Below are 21,037 nucleotides of genomic sequence, written 5' to 3'. Positions count from 1 at the left end.
ATATAACAGATGTCACCGACTTCCCTAATAACAATACAGCCCTGCATTTGGCATCTTTACAATTTTAAAACTGAACTGCCATATCGAAAGATTATAGCTAGGGTGTTTCTATACAATCATGACTCTGAAGTGGTTATGACATGCCTGGACTCCCCCATGGAACAGACATGAAAATCATATTCCATATTCATAGCCACAAGCCCTCCTTAGCATGCACTTGAAAACTACCCTCTGAAATCTGAATGGTTTGGGTTTATTCAAATCACCACCAATTATTTCTGGAAGCACCAACCAAGTGAGGTATGAAACCTGAACAGAAAACACAAACCTCAGAGTCACTTTCTTAAAGGAACACAGGGAACACATGCAGGAAAGTGTCTCAAGGAAAGCAATGCCCATCTAAAGAGACCCACTCTACTCAAATCCCACCTTCCCTGCAGAGAAGCACTATACTTGATTTAAAAAAAAAAAAAAAAAAAAAAAAAAAAGACTCATATTTTTCACAGTAAGATTCCCTTGGTGCATTTGATCCAATTTACAAAAATTCGATTTACACCAATTTTGTCAACATATCAGTTCAGAGTGTAACTAGAGACAGGTCTGCATTTTAAATGGGAGGTAGCCTCAGTGATTGAAGTTCGACTCAAACATCCTGGTTTAACAACTCCATTAATGACATCAAGCACAGATCTAAAGATTACTCAGCCCCTCTGTCAGTCGCATGTGTTATTTATAGCAGTATATCAATCATGTCTTCTCCTTATTATTTCCTACTTTCTGGTCCTAAGCTATTTGGTCTGCCAAATTAATACATTCCATTGCTGCTGCAAACCTAAACAATGCTTGATAAAAGATTAATAAAATAGTTGGGTTCTCTGCAACCACACACACATCCAGGGAAATTCATCAATGTCTTTTTATTTGCATATTTGGCTGACTGCCCCCTTTAGCAAATATGTAAGGCACAATGCTCAGGTATCCTGGTTTATGGTTTGCATTTAATTCAGGGTGTCAATCTGCTTCTGTTTTAATTACATCCATCTTGATATGTTATTACAATCTCATGAAAACTTCTTTTCATTATATGAATGGCTATAAATATATACACATGACAAACAGTTGTTATAAATTTTCTGGTTCAGCAATAAACAGGCAAGATGCCTTAGCCAACACGTCATATGGATTTAATATTTTGAGTCTTTTTTCTTCAGAAGAAAAGTTTGGTTGAGTCTTCAACTCAACTATACTCCTAAATCCACTTCAAATATTCTGCCACCAATGCTATTAAATGGCTCTGAATTTCTGTGGATTACTGGGCTGAGGAAAATATTATATCCAAATAGAACATGTTAAAATTTTAAGTAGGCCACATTAAGGTCATCTTATATCCCAAATAATTATTGCATCTTTCCAGTGGACATTCAAGAATGAGAAACTCTTGTATCATCACTCTAATATTTACTTTCTCATTTATGTCCTCGTTATGGGGAGTAGAGGAGGAGGGAACTTAGAAAAGACTAATGTACCCACAGAGAAAGGCCAATGAATTCCAGGGTGATACACTGGGGGGAAGCAGAATGCTTTTAAAAGGTTCTTGATACTGAGTTCAGAAAATTTCTTGGAAAAAATAGGAAGCTTTACAAGCATTCATCCTCGTTTGCATTATTATTTTTGTTTTTTAAAAACCTCCTCTTAAATTCCCAATCCTTGGGAATCCAACTACTAAGCAGAAGCAGCCTCCTAGTTTCACTGGGTAACAGTAAGAGCCATAACTCCCAGTGTGATCTTGAGCAGGTCAATTAACCCCTCTGGGCTGTGTTTTCATTTGCAAAATGAGAGGTAGAACTACATCACTAAAGACAACATCTGTGCCTCTAATGCCACTGACAGCTTGGAAAGCACAGCAGCCAACAATGGCTGGAGTGAAATGGATTAAAAGACTGCTCTAAAAAAAAACTGGAGTCCTAACTTTAGGATAACACCTCCTAAAGATGTAGCTCTGCACATTAATCTCAAAATGTAACTCTGGCAAGTAATCAAACTGATCACCATAACCAATGAGCAAGGAACAAACTTTGCAATTCACAGCAATGCACAATACCAAACACCTGCTTTCCCTTTTGCCCCAGTGAAAGTATAATTTCACTTGAACAACAACAACAAAAAATCATTTATTAGAACAACACAATCCAGGACCCTTGTATTTTCGTCAACTGAACAGGTACAGAGAAAATAGGTAGAACACTGGAATTTCTAGCTTGTGGCCGGAAAACAAGTGATAATCTAATCCTCACCAATGATTTACATTTTCATTCTTATTTCTTGTTCTACTTAGGTTTTTACTCCAGAAAAATAGCCACTGAACAACTTTTAGCCAACAACCTTTAGCCAGCAAGCAAAACTGAACAGGGACCCTAGCAAACAACCAAAAAATGTCTACTTCAGTATAACTATTGAGGGATAACTGAGATACTGGACTCTCTTAATTTCTCTTTTCAAGCTCTAAAATATCACTGCCATCAGAAACTTTACAGAGAAACCTGAAATAAGGTTGGGAGGTTGGTGTTGTGCTACAGTGGCAGGTAGGTGTGGGGACAAGGAAAACGACATCGCTCTGGTATCATCACAACTTGACCCTGGCATTGACTTAAACCCTATCCCAGACTTCCCTGCCATTGTAAAGTATCAGATTTCACCCACATAACCAAGAGTCACAATTTGTCTTCGCGGGTCATGATTCTGTATCCAGCCCTGGTCATTTTAAAATGCCTCAGTTAATACCAATCACAAAGTACCTGCAATTTTAAGGCTTTCTGGCAAAAATGAATCCCAACCTGTATTAGCCATTTTCTGTTACTTACAAACTGTGGGCTCTTCCTTTCTCCTCTGTGACTCCATTTTACTGCACTTGGGCTTTCCAAGACTCCAATAAAGGTATAAGGAGATATGGCACCATGAGGTACAGTAGCAAGCCAAAATGACAGCCAAGTCTTTAAAAATGTTATTTGTTTGTACTAGTTGGTAATTCGTGGTGTTTGTTCAGGCAAACTCTAACCAGAGCTCAGATATGAATGGGAAATCAGAATGAGGAGCTGAAATAGCCCAGAAAACTGTGGCAAGCAATTTTCCCTCACATCCGAGTCCTTCAGACAGGTGAAACTCAAATGATAAAAGTGTGGAATATTAAAATGTTCACCTTTCATCCACAAGTTCCTAAATCTATTAGCTTTTAGTAACTGCATTTATAATTTTGATAGTTCTACCTCATAAAGGAAAAAGAAAGAAGGGAGGGAAATTGGGAGGGAGGGAAGGAAAGGGACAAGCAATGGATAGTTGAATCTAACTGGATCCCATGATGAGACTGCTATATGCACCAATTTGTGCAATAAACGCCTGCAAAGAAAGCAGCAAGACACATGCTTGCAGGCTACAGGTCACCTTGCAAAGGATGGAACCAGAGACCTGAAGATGACTGAGCCACAGAAAGAAGCCTATAGTTGCCTAGTCTCCTCCTAAGCAAGCAAACAAACCCAGACTATGTGAACCCCACTCTCCCCCTCCTCAGTTACTAACAGCATAAAGAGGACCTGTTCTTTGTAACCTTACAATTGTAACTTAATGACACCATACCCCCTTACCCTGTAGGCTGGTTAGAAAAAAATGAAAGAACACAGCTCAGACCTGGAAGAACAAAGACAAATTTAGGGTCTCAAAAGCATAAAATTCTATGCCCCTCTTCCAGGTGAAAAAAAAAAAACAAAAAAAAAAAAAACCTGCATTCATCTACTCATGGAACACATACAAATTATGTAAGAAAAATGGTTCTGACCTAGCTAACAATGTCCCTACATTGTTTTTGATCCCTTCCTGTCTTGGGTTTCACCAAATTAATCCCCATCTTGCTCTTCCAAACTTCAACTGTCTGAGAGTTTTCAAATCTCAACTTCAAAATCTACTTGATCTTTTTTTCAGAACTTCCTCAAATGACCAATTGCTATCCCAGCACTAAGTTCTTTTTTCCTATATCTACAGTATATTAGGTTTAATATTAACCATGAAAAAAAAAGTGTGGTTTCTTGAGGAGAAAAAATAACACGAGGCACTTTTACAAAGTTAGTCTACATTTAAAGTATTTGACTAATCACAGCATGGGGTAAAATAAAAATAAAATGTAAAGCCACCAACCCACCATCCTCCACCCTCTGCATGTGGAGACACACACACACACACACACACACACACACACGCACATACCCTCCTATCAAGAAATGCTATATAGACCTCTGTCCAAAAGCTTCCCAATCTTATAGCCACTGGGACCTAAATTATTCCTTAACAGCTGACCTCAACTATTATTTTCTGTTTGGGGACATATCTAATCCTAACCTTCTCTCAAACTAAATAATCGCCACTTATTTTTCACAGTATATATAGGACTTGCATAGAAGAGTCTCAGAATCTCTTTATCACCCTCAACGCTGAATCATGCAGAATGCTCAGGTTTTTTTAACCCCTTTTCAAGAGAACACTGTCAGAGGATCAAAGGCAATCACTAACTTTGTGATTCATTTTTTAAATTTATGGATTCATTTATATCCTATCTACTTCCAAAAAAGAAGCGAAGTAGTCAATCTCAACAAGTAACACAAGCCACATGGAACCATATCACCATCTTCAACCTCATCTCACTGATGCTCTGCTTTGTACCGTAAAATATTCAAATTCAGTACACACAGTAAAATACTTGAATTCATAACCAAGCACACTATTGCCACTCTTCCTTTTAGGAAAACTTTCTCACCACTTAGAAACTCCTCAGATCCTAGATCCCAGGCATACTTTCAGAAGTGAAATGCTAGAACTGACCCATTTACTCTGTAGTCCCATCCCAAACTTCCTAAGATAGAAACTGAAAAATCCACCAAAAACAGAGCTCTACAGCTTTCCCTGGCTGTGTAACAGCAGAAGGGTTCTGACCTCTCTTGAACTACCAGTTCATACATAAACGAGCCAAAGGCAGATAATTTAAAACCTTTATTTTAACATCACTGTCAACCTCCTTTGTCATCCAACCTTCCTTCCCAGCTTGCTTAAAAAGCAGCAATACAGGAAACCGAAAGGACCAAGAGACAATAAAACACACTGGCTGGAGGGCAGCTTGGTGGCATCAGAACTGCTGGCATCAGGGCCGCCATCACATTGAAAGGGCTATTAATGAGAATCACTCACCAACATTCACCTCATGGTGGGGTTGCTAACAATCAATGAAAGCACTGACACCAGGCAGGACAAGGGAGCAGGAAAAGTGAACTAACCATCATTATTCACATCTCCCCTTCCCCTTGCCATTCACACTTAAGCAGCAGCCTCCACTCCAACTTCTGAGCCTGACTTTCCAAGTCATCTATCACCAGCCCACTCACCCTAGACTGAGAGATGACCAAGATCCAAGATCTGGAAAGGACCCTGGAGATGCTTTGCAGCATTCCCCATATTGGATTAGGGGTTACAATGCCAAGAGTAAGAAAGAGTGCCCTGTGGTCAAGGAAATAAAGCACATCTCACTGTCTTCTCTGATATTCAAAATTCGAATTCGTATAATGAAAAGGCTTTTAATTCTGGCAGAACAAGCCACCCGTTTAATTTTGTCTTGCCCATCAGGTTCCAAAACTACTTGAGGGTAGATTACATTTTTTTGATCTGGAACACCACTTATGAACATCCAGCAGAGCTAGGTTCCCTTCCAACTTGGGTACATTTGCTCTAAAATTAGTCTAAACTTCTCAACTAAGGGATGAAGAAAATTATGCTTTTAGAGAGTAACTTCCCAAACTCACTCAACTAGTTAGGAGGGCCAAGCCTGGAACAGATGTCTGCACAGGTGTCCACCTACTTATACAATTTTGTAACTCATTTCTACCAGTTCTTCCTTACCCCCAAGCCCTCATCAAATAGCACCTTCTCAATCCTCTTGTTTCTGTTCTTCTTCACTATTCCTTCTTCTTGGAAGTCTCTCTCCATCCCCCATTTCCCTATCTATCCAAATCACTTCAAACTTCTAGGCCCCTTCTTCAAGACGCTTTCTCAAACACTTCAGCCTATCTCCTTACTCCTACTCTGAATGCTTACTGCACTTAGTTGATATTAGACATTCGAGCACCTGTTTCAAAATTATTTTAAAGGTGCTGGGCTTAGTTTATCAACTAAACTGCATAGTCCTTCAAGGTACTATATATATTTTAGGTTTCCCTGAACTCTTTCTAGGCACTCCATAAATATTTGCTGACTGATACGAGGAACATGATTAATGTTTTTCAAGCAACAGAAATAAGTGAGATTCGACCACACTAAATTATAAGAGCCTACTAACATGGCACGTCGTAAGCACTTCAAATTCTGTATAGCCTATTTATGCTACCACTGTTTAGGTAAGCCCTGAAACTACTCGGAAATGAAGACCACATAAGAGTCTTGGTTTGATCCTCTAACCAGCAGAAGTAACTCTTCCTTCATTTTCACAAGCCTGCAAAACTCCCAGCTGGCTTTCTGTCTGCTAATCCCACCAACTCCATCTTTGATCAGTTGTACATATAGAGGCTGCCCTTAAAACCCATGCATAACAGAGGGGGGAAATGATGGATTTGCAAAGGGAAATTTTCAACCATGGTGTTCATGTGGCTTCCTAATCAAGACTACACAGAAAGAAACCCTAATAAAAACAGAAAGGCAATATTATCTGGCACATCAGTGTACAGACAGTACTAGAACCCCAAATTTCCATTTCTACTTTGTTGGCTGAAAGCTATTTTTTAAAAAAAATGAGGCATGGTATCTGGATGTTCACTCTCAACCTATCATTCAAAGAATATTCAAATAAACAATACGGTATCGAAATGGTAATTCTGCTTCTCAAATGCATAATGAAAAGAACACCATGTTCAACTTTAGCCTCCTCACCTACCCTCTTATCTTCTATCATAAGACTCTTCACAATCATATACTTGAACTTCAGGGCACAATTACTTGAGACAAGTATCCCTGCAGAATATGAAAGTACCTCAGCCGGTTTCCCTGCCTATAAAGTCTGGGACCTCTCAAACTACCCCTACAGCTTTCATCACCTTAAATAAAAAATCAAACAATACTGAAAAATAATCAACATAAAAATGCAAGTTCTCATTAGGCAAGTTTCTTGCTTTTACTCCAGCATTAGTAAAACCATAGCTGAACTGGAACAGTTTTTATCAGCACTCTTCAGAACTTAGGAGCCTCTTTTTTAAAAGGAAAGTCAAAATGAGCTACTCAGGACAAAATCACAGAGTCAAATAACGAGTCCATTAACACTCTAAGTATGCAACAGCACAGTGTGCCAGCTACTGCTCTGAACCAGCATAAGCTACAAGCCTAGCTGTGCAAGCCAAGATTTCTAGTTTCTTATCACATCCTACTAGCAGCAGCCTTGATGATACGTGGTGACAATTGATTTCATTTCTAAACACAAGGCACAAAACCATATTACGTACTATGGTAACTCTTGGCATCGATAATAATTCCTAACATTTATAAGCACTCCATTAACATATATTTCTGTCCAAGTTCATAGTTTAGTTGCCGATTTCCTAATAAATCCTCACATTTCTTGGTGACAGTTCAGTTTAAATCTTGTAAACTGAGAACAGGAGGACACCAGAGGTTTCAATGATCGTTATACACATACGTCTGACCATCCAACAGGGACACAAATGTGATAAGCAGCAAACAGATCTACCTTTTCCCATAGAACCAGACATATATGATGATTTTTATTCCCCACTGTGTGTTCTGGGTATGAAAAGTTTATTCACATCTTTCCTACAAAAGCCAGGCCTCTTAAATGTGAATACTAATAGGATAGTTGAGAACATTAGGGAACTGATGTTAATTTACTTAGGTGTGATAATGGTACCACTATAGAGTTTCTGGTGGGGTTTTGGTTTTCTGGGTTGTTTGTTGTTTTGTTGTTGTTGTTGTTGTTTTGAGTCATTACTATTACATACATATAGGAATATTTACCTATTTTTCATATCCCATCTGGGAAGGGGGTGTAGATGGGATACAGATGAAATCAGATGAGACATGAGTTGGTAGTTAGTGAACCTGGGCACTGGGTATATTGGAGTTTATTATACATACTACTGTCTCTACTACTGTGTGTGTTGAAATCTTTGTGGAAAGTTTTAAAGAAGCTTTTTAAAAAGTTAGGCCTTTTAGATCTACCTACAGATATGTAAATGATATTTAGATATGACGGCAGCACAGCATTCAGCTAACCAAAGTAACCTGGGTTTTGATCTAGAAAAGTAGCAGAAAAAACAATCACGGTAAGGAAAGGAATGGTATTGATGCTACACTTTGAACTCGACCTTTCCTAAAACTTAAGTTTTTTAAACCCAAAAGAAACTAGAATTGGGTACATCTTCTCTCAAAAGCCAAATGGACTAAATTTTGCAAGCCCAATCAAATATCTACTTATTAAAATTAAAAACTACTGCATAAGTTATACCTCCCTGTACTCGGCCTTCAAAAATGTTCATGGGAAAATGCAGGCCCCTCTTGCTTCCTTACTGTAAGGGGCCACACAGCAACCCAGGAGGACCACGCAGAAAGCAGAACCACTTGTAACCAGCTCTTTCAAATAATGTCCTAACCCAATCACAGAAAGCAATGGTGAACCAAATTCTAGGCAGCATTTTCTATCAGGATACATGCTGCCATTTCAATATCAATTTCAAAGCACAAGAGAAAGACAGAAAGAGAGAAAGAAGTCACGCTGTACAGTACCCTCCCACCTTGGCAAAGTTAAAGCCACAGTTAGAATTATCCTAATAAGTGGTGAGCCTCAACACTCAAAATAATCGTGTAAGATCCATTTTAGCCAATAAATCAGCAGTTCTAGAACCAAAGGGTAACTGATTCAATCACTAACATCAAAATCTACGGCCACCAATACCATCACCACCAATCTCCCTTCCTCCCCAACCACTGGCCCCCATCCACCACCATCACCACCAGCGGCCCAACCAAAAAGCAGTTCAAACAGAAAAGAACAACCCTGACAGGAAAGCTTCCTTTTTAAAAATATTTAAACCTGACACCCAAGCACACACGCAGAACCAGCAATCTAAACCTGTACGGTTACTGCATGTGAGATTTAAGCTGTCATTAACAAAGCTTACACCCGATCATCTCAAACAATACCATAATAACAGCGAAAAAACCAGAAGGAAAGGGAAAAGTTTCCTTCAGGAACGTCAAACCATCACACCAGGTGCATGAAATACTAGAAACCAACTCCTATCTGGGTTTTGTGCTTAAGAAAGCAGGACCAACTCTGCAGAATCTCAAAGCCTTGTGTGTGTGTGGTGTGTTGGGGGTGGGGACAGGGAGGCTGGGGGGAGGAAAGGGGGGTTACATCTGTGGAGGCCAATGACTGATGCTAGCACCAAATATGATCTCTGCAGGTAAAGATAGTTTCCCCCAGGCCCCTGGACAGTCTCCCTCTACCCACCTCCTCCCACCCCCAGGAGCCAGTAGCTGGCAGGAAAATGTGCATTTGGAAATCAACACTGCAGGTGCCCAAGGAATAAAGAAAGACATACATACACATACACACAAAGCCAATCAGGAAGAAAAAGAGAACACACACACACACACACACACACACACACAAAAAAAAAAAAAAAAAAAAAAAAAAGGAAAGGAAAGGGAGAGGGACAATTGGGTGACAAGCCCTTCAGATAGATACCAGCTAGGATTTTATTCTTTCCTCCCACCAGTCCTCCCTGGTGTACCTTTTTATGTCCTTTAACCAAACTGCTCATGTACACACACACACACACACACACACACGTGTGTATATGTATGTGTATAGATGATATTATATATATATAATTAACCCTTTCTACAATACAGCCCCACACAGAATACACAGAGATAGAGATATTCCATCCTTTCCTCTCTTCTCTCCCCTCCTCCCTCCTTTTCTCCCAACCAAGAGAAAACGCCCCCTTCCCCAGCTTCACCAAAAAAAAAAAAAAAAAAAAAAAAAAAAAAAGGGCAGGGGAGGGGGGCAAAGAAACCACAAAACCCCATCAGTCTCCAGTCCCGAGGACACCCAGGACCAGGAAAGGTATATACTATACAGACACACACACACACACACACACACACACACACACACACACACACGGACATATGGTTCTGTAGAAAGCACACAGAGAAGCGTCCACAGGCGCCCCAAACCCAGCAAAGAGACTTCCACCAGCCAAGAAGCCATGATTGGGGAGGGAGAGGAGGAAGGAGTAGGGGCAGAGCTATCCGTGGAGGGGGGCGCATTGTTGTGATGCCTGAACCCCTTTCTCCCTGCCCATCTGCTGAGGAGGGGGTGCAGGGAGGGGGCGCAGGGAAAAGGCGAGCGAGAACGAGAAAACGAGGAGACCAGGCACGGCTCTGCGATTCCCTCCCGCTGCCTGTCTGCCCGCGCCCCCCAGCTCCCCCCCAACAATAAGACCTCAGCCTAGACAGACAGACAGACAGCCAGACCCGAGCGCGGCGGGGGAGGCAGCGGAGCAGGGCGCAGCCGAGTGGGGTCGTGCATAAAGGGAAACCGGGGGGGAGGGGGGTCCCCCTTACCTCCAGCGCTTCAAAAGTGACAAAGCTGGTCATGGCAAATCCATCAATGATGTCCTCTTCGGCCGAGGTGGACTCTCTCCGCTTCCTCCGCGGGGGTCTGGGCCGGGACGGGGCGGAGGACGGGGGCTTCCCATTGTCTTCCTTGTCGGAGCCCGACGACGAGGCGAGCGAGGGCGCCCGGGTCCGGCCGGCCCCGCCGCCGCCGGCCGCGCCGGCCCCCAGCCCGCCCCGGGAGCGCCTCTCCCGGTCTCGCTGCGACCGCGACCGCCGCTTTTTGCGGAGTCCATGGCCCCGCGTCGGGCCATCCATGGCTCTGCCGCGCCGGGGTCTCCCCGCTCGCCGCCCGCCCGCCACAGGCTCCGGCCGCGGCCACACAAAAAAATTGACACCAACCCCTCCCTCCCCCTCCTCGGCTTCCCTCCGCCCCGAGGAGGGCGCGGGGGAGACGGCGGCCGAAAGAAGGGAGAGAGGGGAAGAAAGAGAGGAGAAAGAGAAGGGGGAAGGGGCGGAGAGAGGGAGGAGGGACGGGAGCGAGGGCGAGAGGCGAGGAGCCCAAGTGCGGGGCTCCCCACAGCACCGCGGGTCGGAGATTCCTGTGAGCAGCGCCGAGCAAAGTAATGGCTGAACACACAGGTCTCCTTTAGAGGCAAAAAAAAAAAAAAAAAAAAAAAATAACTCACCAAGCAGGCAATAAATCAGAATAGCGGAATGCTTTGATCAAGAGACTGGGAGGCTCCGGGGAGCCCTCCCCGCGGCCATTCTCCGCCGCGCCCCCAGCCCCCCGAAAACGCCGGCCCCCCGATTCGAAACCGGGTCCGAAAAGGTCGCGGGAAAGTGGGGGCAATGAACTTCACCCGCCCCTCGCGCAGGAAAACACCCCCGCCGCCTCTCACACACGCCTCAGAGAAAACTCACTCCCAGGCTCCAAAATTTTTAAGATATGCTTCCAAGGGAGGCCACGGCTTCCGAGCGACCTGAGAGGCACGAGACCCCCCAGAGAGGGAAGCATAATAATGAAATAATTGGGAGGGGAGAGGGCGAAACTGGAAGAGGTGGAAGGAGAGGGAGGTGGAGGAAGGGAAGGAGGATGCTGGAGCAGTTGTGGGGCTCGCTTTTCGGTCCTGGAGGGGGGAGGAGAGGAGATCAAAGAAGAGAAGAAGCAGACCCTGACGCTGCCACCCACCCCCCCACACACACTCCCCTCAAAAAAGAATTTTTTCCAGTCCCAGAGAAGAGGTCACCCTTCCTCAAAAAAGGGAGGGGGGTGAGTCAGTCGACGAGGAAAGCAGAAAGAAATCTCCAGCGGGAGAGACACCGATGTGCCGCCGCTGCCGCCGCCTCCTGCCGCCGCCGCTGCCTCTTCGCTTCGCCCAGCCCGAGGGAGAAGCGCGGCCAGGAAGCGCCGGGAACGCCGCTCTCGCCGCCGCCGCTAACGCTGCCGCCGCCGCCGCCGCGAGAGCCCCGAGCCGGAGGGTGCACGGCGTGTCCCCGGGCGGCTGCAGCGGGAGCCCGGGCACGGCCCCATCCTCCGCCCGCCCGCCTAGCTCAGCTCCCGCTCCTCCCCCTCCGCGGCCGGCCCACCGTCGCCGCCGCCGCCCGCCTCAGCCCAGCCCCGCGCCCGCCCGCACGCGCGCGCGCGCGCGCACGCGCCCCCGCCCTCCCCGCGCCCCGCTCGGCGCGCGCTCCCGCCCCCGCGGCCCCGGCCGGCTGGATCACGTGGCCCGCTGGGCTCCCTCCGCCCCCGCCCCCTCCCCAGTTGTAGAGTGTGTAGAAAGCTAAAGGCTGGGGGCTGGCCGCGCTCGCGAGCCCAGGGCATGCGCGCTGGGGCGGCCGGGCCTGCGCACTGGGGGCGGAGGGGAGCCGGGAGTGGGGAGCGGGGCGGGGGCGTGGAGGGGGCCGCCCGCGTGGGGTCGGCTGCGGCCCGGCAGAGTTGGCGCGCGAGGGTGTGGAAGCCGAGAGGTGATCCTGCCGACCGCACCGCGGACGCGTGCGGGACGCTGTCCCCTGTCTACTCCGCGCTCCCAGGTCCGCGCGCCCCGCAGCCTCTTCGGGACACTTGTCCCTCGACCCCCTACCCCAGGCCCCGGCGGAGGCTCCCGGGCAGCCTACTTGGGAGGCTCCCAGAGTATTTTTCTGGGCGACCTGCGCAGCGAGGGAAGGAGGAATTTTTGAAAAGGGACACAAGGTGGAGTGAGGGGGGGGGGGCTTCCCCGGGAGGGGGGCACGACTGAAGGCGACAGAAAAGGGAGCGGGTGCCAAAGGGCGGGCCTCCGCTCCGCTGGGAGACCCCGAGAGGCCCTACGGCCGGAGTTGGAAACTTTTCTCCCACGTGGTAACACAACGCGTGACCGAGTGACCCCGCGCCCGTGTGACCTTTGGGCCCTCCTCGCTTTCGTGCGGGGGCTCTTGGGACGCGCGGGCGGCTGCGGAGCGGGAAGCGCAAGGCGGTGCGCCCGGGGCCGAACTTGAACCTCGGCAGCCGCCGCGGGCGAGGGGGCGGGGTTGGAAGGGACCGGGCTGCCCCAGCCCGAGGACCCGTTGGACGTGCAAAATGCAGTCCCTACCAAGGTCGGCTTCCTTTAGTGGGGGGCGGAGGGGGGTTCTCTTTTTCCTATCACTGCCCCTCCTTTCGCAGAAATGTAGCTGATGCTTATAAAAAGTTGTATTAAAGAGTTGACTGCAGCCCAGAATCGATCAACAAAAGAGACCAGCCTCTCTAGGTAAAATAGCTGTGCGTTTTTCGGGGCACTGGCATTGATCTGTACGGATCAGAAAGACGCCGACAGCTCTTTCTCACCAACGTGTTAGCTACCCACGTCACTTTGTGTCTGGCACATAAGTAATGTGGCACATCACCCCTTAGCCTCCAGTATCTTATTACACTTGGGGAGGAAGAAAAGGAAATAAGCTTACATTGTTAAATTGCTCACAATGGGTCGGGCTTGGTACTAGACGCTTTGCACATCTTTTCTGTTCTTTACTAAATTTTTCCAGTAGTTTTATTAGTACTACTGGAAAGAGGTGGTAAAGAAAATCACATGACAACCTGATGCACCCAAGATTGGTTGATTCATTCATTCATTTCTTCGTTTAACAATCATCGGGGCCTGCTGTGTACCAGGCACAGTTTTACATGCTGGGAACCCAAAACATAGAAGGTCCTCCTTGGACCTTACTTTCTGGCAGGCAAGCCTCACTCATCTTGCAGCCTCACTCATCATGACAATTTAATGGTCATTCCCATAAGTCACACCCCTTCGGCATCCCCTTTTCTGTGTCTTTATGAAATGGAGGTGGGGGGCAGGACTGGAGGATGGTGGGAAACAAGTTGCAAGAATAGAGAGGAGCAACCAATGAACTGTGGATAAGACTTGAGCTTTCTGCCTGCCCAGGGAACAGAGCATTTGACCTTAGGCAAGACTCTTAAATGACTATTTTTCTCATCTGTAAATCAAAGAGTTTCAATTAGATGTTCAAAAAGTTCCCGTCACGGTCTAGCTGAAAGGCCTTCTCAAAAAATATCTTTTTCAAGTAAATGGTGTGCTTTAATTTCTGGAGAGAAGTGGCTGATACATATAGGATCTGATTCAATGTAGTAGGAGCATGGTTCCACCTTCCAAAATTTCCTACCTAGCATAACTGAGTTTGCTGCCCTCTGGAGCAATTAACTAAAACAGTGCCTCCGTACAGAGTGTAACTTTTGTGTTAACCTCTAGGATGCTGTCCCAGCAACTACTGAAATCCACGCTGAGTTTATCAAGTTGGCTCCTACAAAAAACGGGCAGGTTCTTAGTCATTAAAGGAAGGATCTGGGTTCATTTTTAGGGTTTTTAGGAATATGGAAGATGTTTTAGATACTGATAATTTTCATTGAAAACTAAGAACTTGCAATTACAGTCACTTTTCACGACTTTGGGGGTTGAGTTGAGGAAGGTGTGAAATTGCCAAATATAATAAAAAGTATAATATTAGTGACTTTCCAGAGTAGCCCTTGGCAGTCCTGTCTTTAAAGAGTAATGTCTGGTAGGGAAAAAAAAATGGATGGTAATGCACTGCATCCAAGAACCTTGCCTCTGGCAAGAGTAATTTGCAAATGCATTTTGGGATAATGTTTAAATGATTTTTTTTCAGGGTCCAAGTGCAATGCTCACTGGAATTGGTAATGCCTTTTGGGTCAGAGTTTCAATTTTCTTCCATCAGAGAATTAAAATTGTTTGTGGATTATGTTGCTCATATCTGTTTCTAATTCTCCATATCATCTATGTTGTAAGAGCAACATGATTAATGTTGTAATGATTAATAACCATCATATAATAAGCTAAGTGCTTACTGTGTGCCAGGCACTGTTCTAAGTTATAATATCTCATTTAATTCTCACAAATTTTGAGAAAGGTTTTGTTATACCTATTTTACAGTTGAGTACATTGAGGCTTAAGAAGGTAAGCCTAGGTAGCAGAGCTTTTTCATGGTAAGCTGAATCTGGTGTGGGTGACTCCATAACCTGTTCTCTAAATGGTTATGCTGAAATGCCTTCCTCAGAATGATTCCTCAAGAAATCAAATGCTGTGTATATAGTTCTTTGGAAAACTGGCAATATCTACTCAAGTTGAGCATATGAATACTGTATGGCCCACTAATTCCTTTCCTTGGAATATACCCATGTCAAATGTATATATCAAAACATATCTATTCAACAGCTCAGAGCGTTATAGTAACCCCCAAACTGGAAACGACCGAAATGTTCACTGGCAGTAAAATAGGTAAATAATTGGTGATGTATTGACATAATAGAATACCGTACATCACTGAGAATGAACAATTTACTTCCAAATGCAGGAACATACATGCAGCTCATAAATATAATGCTAAGTGAAAGAACAAGACACACCAGAGTATGTGTTGTGCAACAACAGGCAGAACTCATTTATGCTATAAAAGTTAGGACAGTGGTTACCTTTGAAGGGGGGCTAATGACTGGGACGGGGCATATATAGGGCTTCTGAGGAGTTGATCATGTTCTGTTTCTTGGGCTTGGTGCTGGTTGCACATGTGTTCGGTCTGTAAAAAATCCATCAAGCTGTACTATGATATATGCACTTCTCTGTACATATACTATACTTCAAAAAATATAAAATGCTATGGGTAAGTGTAGAGGGTATTGCTTGTATACATAGAAGTATCTAGAGAATATTTTTTCGTGCATTAATGACACTATCCAAATGCTCATCAACAGTAAAATGGATAAACAAGCGATGGTTTATTCACACAATACTACACAGTGTGAACACACAATGGAACACTGTATAGTAAATGAAAATAAACCATAATGTATCATCAGATTTCTTACTGGGCAGAATGAAAGATAAAGCTTTAAACTTGTAATGGGCAGTTTGAATGAGCTCATGATTCATATCAGCAAAAGCTTAGGTGAATTCTCTGCCAAAAGATTGTAGTTGATAAAGAGGAAAGCTAAAGAAATAATTCCATAAGAGGTTGCTTGTTTAGTAGGGAAGACACTCAAGTGGTTCTGGAAAACACAAAGGGAAAAACTTACATGTGTGTTCCGGAATAAAATACTTAACGCACGAGAGCCTCTCCAGTTGTGCAATCTTTTATTTGAAACAATGATTAATACTCAAACTATATCTTGAACATTCAACCTTGACTAGTCAGAGAATACTATTCTAGCTTGATGACTGAACTAAACTCTGAGCATTCCATGCAGCGAGAGATATTTTTGGTACCGGATTTTCTAAATTACTAAATTTTTATATCCCTCTGATGTCTTGCACTTTGCACTCTGCCAACACGGCAATTATGAATACATCCTTCTTGATATTACATACTAGTATATAATATTTGAATTTAATTTATTAGGAAGATTGATTTTTAACTCAAGGCAGCTTAAGGTTTATGTTTTGGTCGTTTATAACTTTCAGCTTTTTTGCATGTGAATCTGCCCTGAGACAAGGTACAGAGCTGGTTAATGGATCTATCTTTATGCCATTTCCAAATGAGCAAACAAGGAGAATAACACAGTTACTATCCCTTCTTTAACCCTCATAAGTTGTTTTTAGTAATAAGTATTCCTGGGGAGAAGTGATAGCTTGCATTAACTGACAGCCCATCAGCGAGAACATTGTTGTAAGTTTGCCCTAATTATCACCTGCTGTTTTAATTTTTTTTCTGCATTGGAAGTTGTTTTTCAAACTGCAGTTTTAATGTTAAAAAACAGTGAGGGGATGAAATGTGTGGTTCAACTTGCTGAATGTTGTGCTGCTTTCCATAATATTGTACAGTAAACATTGGTCCTCTCTACAGGTGCCCGTGATGAATGACACATCAATCAACCCATAGTCTTCAGACATTGCCGTGTGAAGCCAATGAAAGATATCTGCTGGTAACCAAATGATGATCTTATGAAAAGGTAGTTCTGACAACTTTTTTTAACATTTATTTATTTTGGGGAGAGCTCAAGAGGGGGAGTGGCAGAGAGAGAGACAGAGCATCCAAAGCAGGCTCTGCACTGACAGGCTGACAGCAGCGAGCCCAATGTGGGGCTTGAACTCACAAACCATGAGATCATGACCTCAGCCAAAGTCAGACCCTCAACCGACTAAGCCACCCAGGTGCCCTAGTTCTGACAAATTTTAATGAACGTTAGATTTTCACAAAATTAACCAGTCTTCCTGTCCCTTTTCAGGGCAATGGCTCTACTTGACGTGGTCAGATGGGGAAATTGATGGATAATCACAAGAAAAAACTTTAAATGAATGTAAAAAATTTTTTCAATGTTTACTTATTTATTTTGAGAGAGAGAGAGAGTGCATAAGCAGGGGAGGGGCAGAGAGAGAAACAGAGAGAGAGAGAATCCCAAGCAGGCTCTGCACAGTCAGCCCCAAGCCTGACATGAGGCTCGAACTCACAAACCATAGGATCATGACCTGAGCCAAAATCAAGAGTCAGACGCTTAACCAACTGAGCCACCAAGGCGCCCCTAAATGACTTTTTAAAGGTACTAATGGAAGATGTCTGTATTTATTACAAATCATAACCCTGAGGAACAATTTCTATATTGGATTTGGTAGATGACTTGTGATGAATTGTGATTTTTTTGTTTTCATTTTTTTTAAGTTTACTTATTTATTTTGAGAGAGAAAAAGAGAGGGCACGAGCAAGTGAGGGGCAGAGAGAAGGAGAGACAGAATCCCAAGCAGTCTCGTGCCATCAGAGCAGAGCCCAATGCAGGACTTGAACTCATGAACTGTGAGATCATGACCTGAGCTTACCCAACTGAGCCACCCAGGCACCCCGTGTTTTCCTTTTTTTAAGTAGGCTCCACACCCAAGTCATGGGGCTTGAACTCACGACCCTGAGATCAAGAGTCAGATGCTCTAACGACTGACCCACCTAGGCACCCTGTTTTCATTTTTATTTGAAGAACAATGAAGATCTAAAATGACCAGATTCAGAATAGAGAACATCCTGGTTGAAAAATTATCAATCCTTTGGAATTGCATGAAGAATATAATAAATTATAGCCCAGACCTAATTGCAACCTTCTATTTATAAAACATAATAATTATCGGGGTGTCTGGCTGGCTCAGTCAGATGAGTGTGTAACTCTTCATCTCAGGGTCATGAGTTCGAGCCCTGTGGGTGTAGAGATCACTTAAATAAAACTTAAAAAAAAATACAAGTAATAAAATAGAACATAACAGTTATTTTACATTTCTGTGTTCAAGGCCTTTTGTGGTCTGGCCCCAGTTATGTCATCAACCTCCTTTCCTACAGCATATTTCTACGTATCCTAAGCTAAGCTCTTGCCTAGAAGACTTGCATGCCATTGCCCATGCTAGTGCATCAGCCCAGAATCTCTTTCCTGCCATCCGAACTGACTGAATATCTCCTTACCCATCAAGAGCCATTTATCCATCAAAACCAACTCATCCAAAGAACTTACTCCAATCACTACTTCCATTCAGAATTAACAGTCTCTTCTCTACTTACATGGTATTTTAATTTCTGTATATTTTAAATATTATTATAGATTTCAGATTAATATACTGAACAATCATGCACTCTCTCAGTAGCTTAAGAAATAGAACATTTCCAGGGTGCCTGGGTGGCTCAGTCGGCTAAGCATCTGACTTCAGCTCAGGTTATGATCTCATAGTTCCTGACTTTGAGCCCCACATCAGGCTCTGCGCTGACAGCTCAGAGCTTAGAGCCTGCTTTTGATTCTGTGTGTGTATGTCTATCTCTGCCTTTTCCCTACTTGTGTTCTCTCTGTCTCTCTGTCTGTCTGTCTGTCTGTCTCTCTCTCTCACAAAAATAAATAAACAACAAAAAAAAAGAGGGGCGCCTGGGTTGGCTCAGTTGTTTAAGTGTCTGACTTTGACTCAGGTCATTATCTCATGGTTCCTGGGCCTGAGCCCCATGTCAGGCTCTGTGCTGACAGCTCAGAGCCTAGAGCCTGCTTTGGATTCTGTGTCTCCCTCTCTCTCTGCCCCTCCCCCCGCTCATACTCTGTCTCTTTCTCTCTCTCTCTAAAAAATAAAATAAAATATTTAACAGTCTGTTTTCTGTTTTGTCTCTTTTTTTCTCCTTTGGTTGTTTTGTTTCTTAAATTCCACATATGAGGAAATCATATGATATTTGTCTTTTTCTCTGACTGACTTATTTCACTTAGAGTTATATACTGTAGATCCATCCAGGTCACTAAAAATGGCAAGATTTCATTCTTTTTAATGGCTGACTAATATTCCACATCTTCTTTTTCCATTCCTCTATCAGTGGACACCTGGGCTGCTCCCCTAAGTTGGCTCTTGTAAATAATGCTGCAGTAAACATAGGGGTGCTTATATCTCTTTGAATTAGTGTTTTTGAATTCTTTGAGTAAATACCCAGTAGTGCAATAACTAGATCATAGGGTAGTTCTGTTTTTAAATTTTTTTTTTTAACGTTTTATTTATTTTTGAGACAGGGAGAGACAGAGCATGAACAAGGGAGGGTCAGAGAGAGGGAGACACAGAATCTGAAACATGCTCCAGGCTCTGAGCTGTCAGCACAGAGCCCGACGCGGGGCTCGAACTCACGGACCGCGAGATCGTGACCTGAGCCGAAGTCGGCCGCTTAACCAACTGAGCCACCCAGGCACGCCGGGTAGTTCTGTTTTTAATTTTTTGTCTTCCATTTTGTCTTCCACGGTAGCTGCACCAGTTTTGTTCCCACCAACAGTGCACAAGGGTTCCTTTTTCTCTACTTCCTTGCCAATACCCGTTGTTCCTCGAGCTTTTGATTTTAGCCATTCTGACAGGTATGAGGTAATATCTCATTGTTGTTTTGATTTGCATTTCCCTGATGATGAGTGATGTTGAACATCTTTTCATGTATCTGTGGGCCATCTGGATGTTTTTGAAGAAATGTCTGTTTATATCTTCTGACCATTTTTTAAATTGGATTATTTGTTTTTTGGGTGTTGAGTTGTGGAAGTTCTTTATACATTTTGGATACTAACCCTTTAATCGGATATGTCATTTGCAAATATCTTCTCCCTTCAGGAGGTTGTCTTTTAGTTTTGTTGGTTGTTTTTTTTTTTTTTTTTTTTTTTTTTTTTTGCTGTGCAGAAGCTTTTAATTTTGATGTGGTCCCAATAGTTTATTTTTGCTTTTGTTTCTCTTGCCTGAGAGACATGTCTAGAATGATGTTACAAGTGGCTTGTAGTTTTTTTGTCATTGTAAATAACACAGGTGCACAAGGAGACAGGACCTCCTTTTCTTACAACACTGTTATAGAACTTATTCTTTTATTATTTTGTTATTATATACACATCCTGTGACTTTTTCTTGTCACTTGGTAAACTCTATAGGATAGGGACTGGGTAGGAAGTAGCAGGTAATCAATAAATTTAAGTGGTTTGATGATTTATCCTTCCTGTATTTGAGTTTAGATTTTGTAGTCTTGGGCTGTTGTGTCTTGCAGTACAGATGAAGACTTGAATTTTTGGATTTTCATGTATCTACTTCAGAAATCCTAAAATTAAGCCTCAAAGGACAGTTGATTTGGCCATACTTAGTATTAAAATGGACTCCTACCAAGCATCTGTGTTTAAAAATGAGTTGGTATCATTTCTGAACTTCTCAGTGCCTCTCTCAATTTTGGAACACAGGAGAGTTTCCTATGAAGTATGATTATCAGTGATCTCATTTTTTTTTCAAGTGCCTTTTTCCTTTTGAAAGATCCTAAAAAAAAGGAAAATCTTCGTGTATGATAAAAATTTCTTGATATTTAGAACAAACAAATAAACATACTGTTTCAACTATTCAAATAAAGAATGTCACCCAGTTTCTAGGATGGGCTCATA

The 21,037-nt window shown here is 43.4% G+C and overlaps 1 protein-coding gene and 1 long non-coding RNA gene across 5 annotated transcripts in view; one reads left to right on the top strand and one right to left on the bottom strand.

The window, feature by feature from the left end:
• AUTS2 (activator of transcription and developmental regulator AUTS2) overlaps window positions 1-11,140 on the bottom strand; it is a 1,111,391-nt gene extending 1,100,251 nt beyond the window's left edge. For all 4 annotated transcript variants that reach the window (XM_042921091.1, XM_042921093.1, XM_042921092.1 and 1 more), the window contains exon 1: window positions 10,672-11,140. In XM_042921091.1, coding sequence (XP_042777025.1) covers window positions 10,672-10,980 — 309 coding nt within the window. In that variant the 5' untranslated portion in view covers window positions 10,981-11,140. The remainder of the gene's footprint in view (window positions 1-10,671) is intronic.
• A 1,429-nt stretch (window positions 11,141-12,569) lies between these two features.
• The window catches only part of LOC122209810, a 57,136-nt gene continuing 48,668 nt past the window's right edge, over window positions 12,570-21,037 (top strand). The window contains exons 1-2 of the long non-coding RNA XR_006197761.1: window positions 12,570-12,696; window positions 16,993-17,098. This is a non-coding gene — a long non-coding RNA (uncharacterized LOC122209810). The remainder of the gene's footprint in view (window positions 12,697-16,992; window positions 17,099-21,037) is intronic.

Source organism: Panthera leo, chromosome E3, assembly GCF_018350215.1.
Source record: "Panthera leo isolate Ple1 chromosome E3, P.leo_Ple1_pat1.1, whole genome shotgun sequence".
Lineage (NCBI taxonomy): Eukaryota > Metazoa > Chordata > Mammalia > Carnivora > Felidae > Panthera > Panthera leo.
This window is presented reverse-complemented; position numbering and strand designations above follow the sequence as displayed.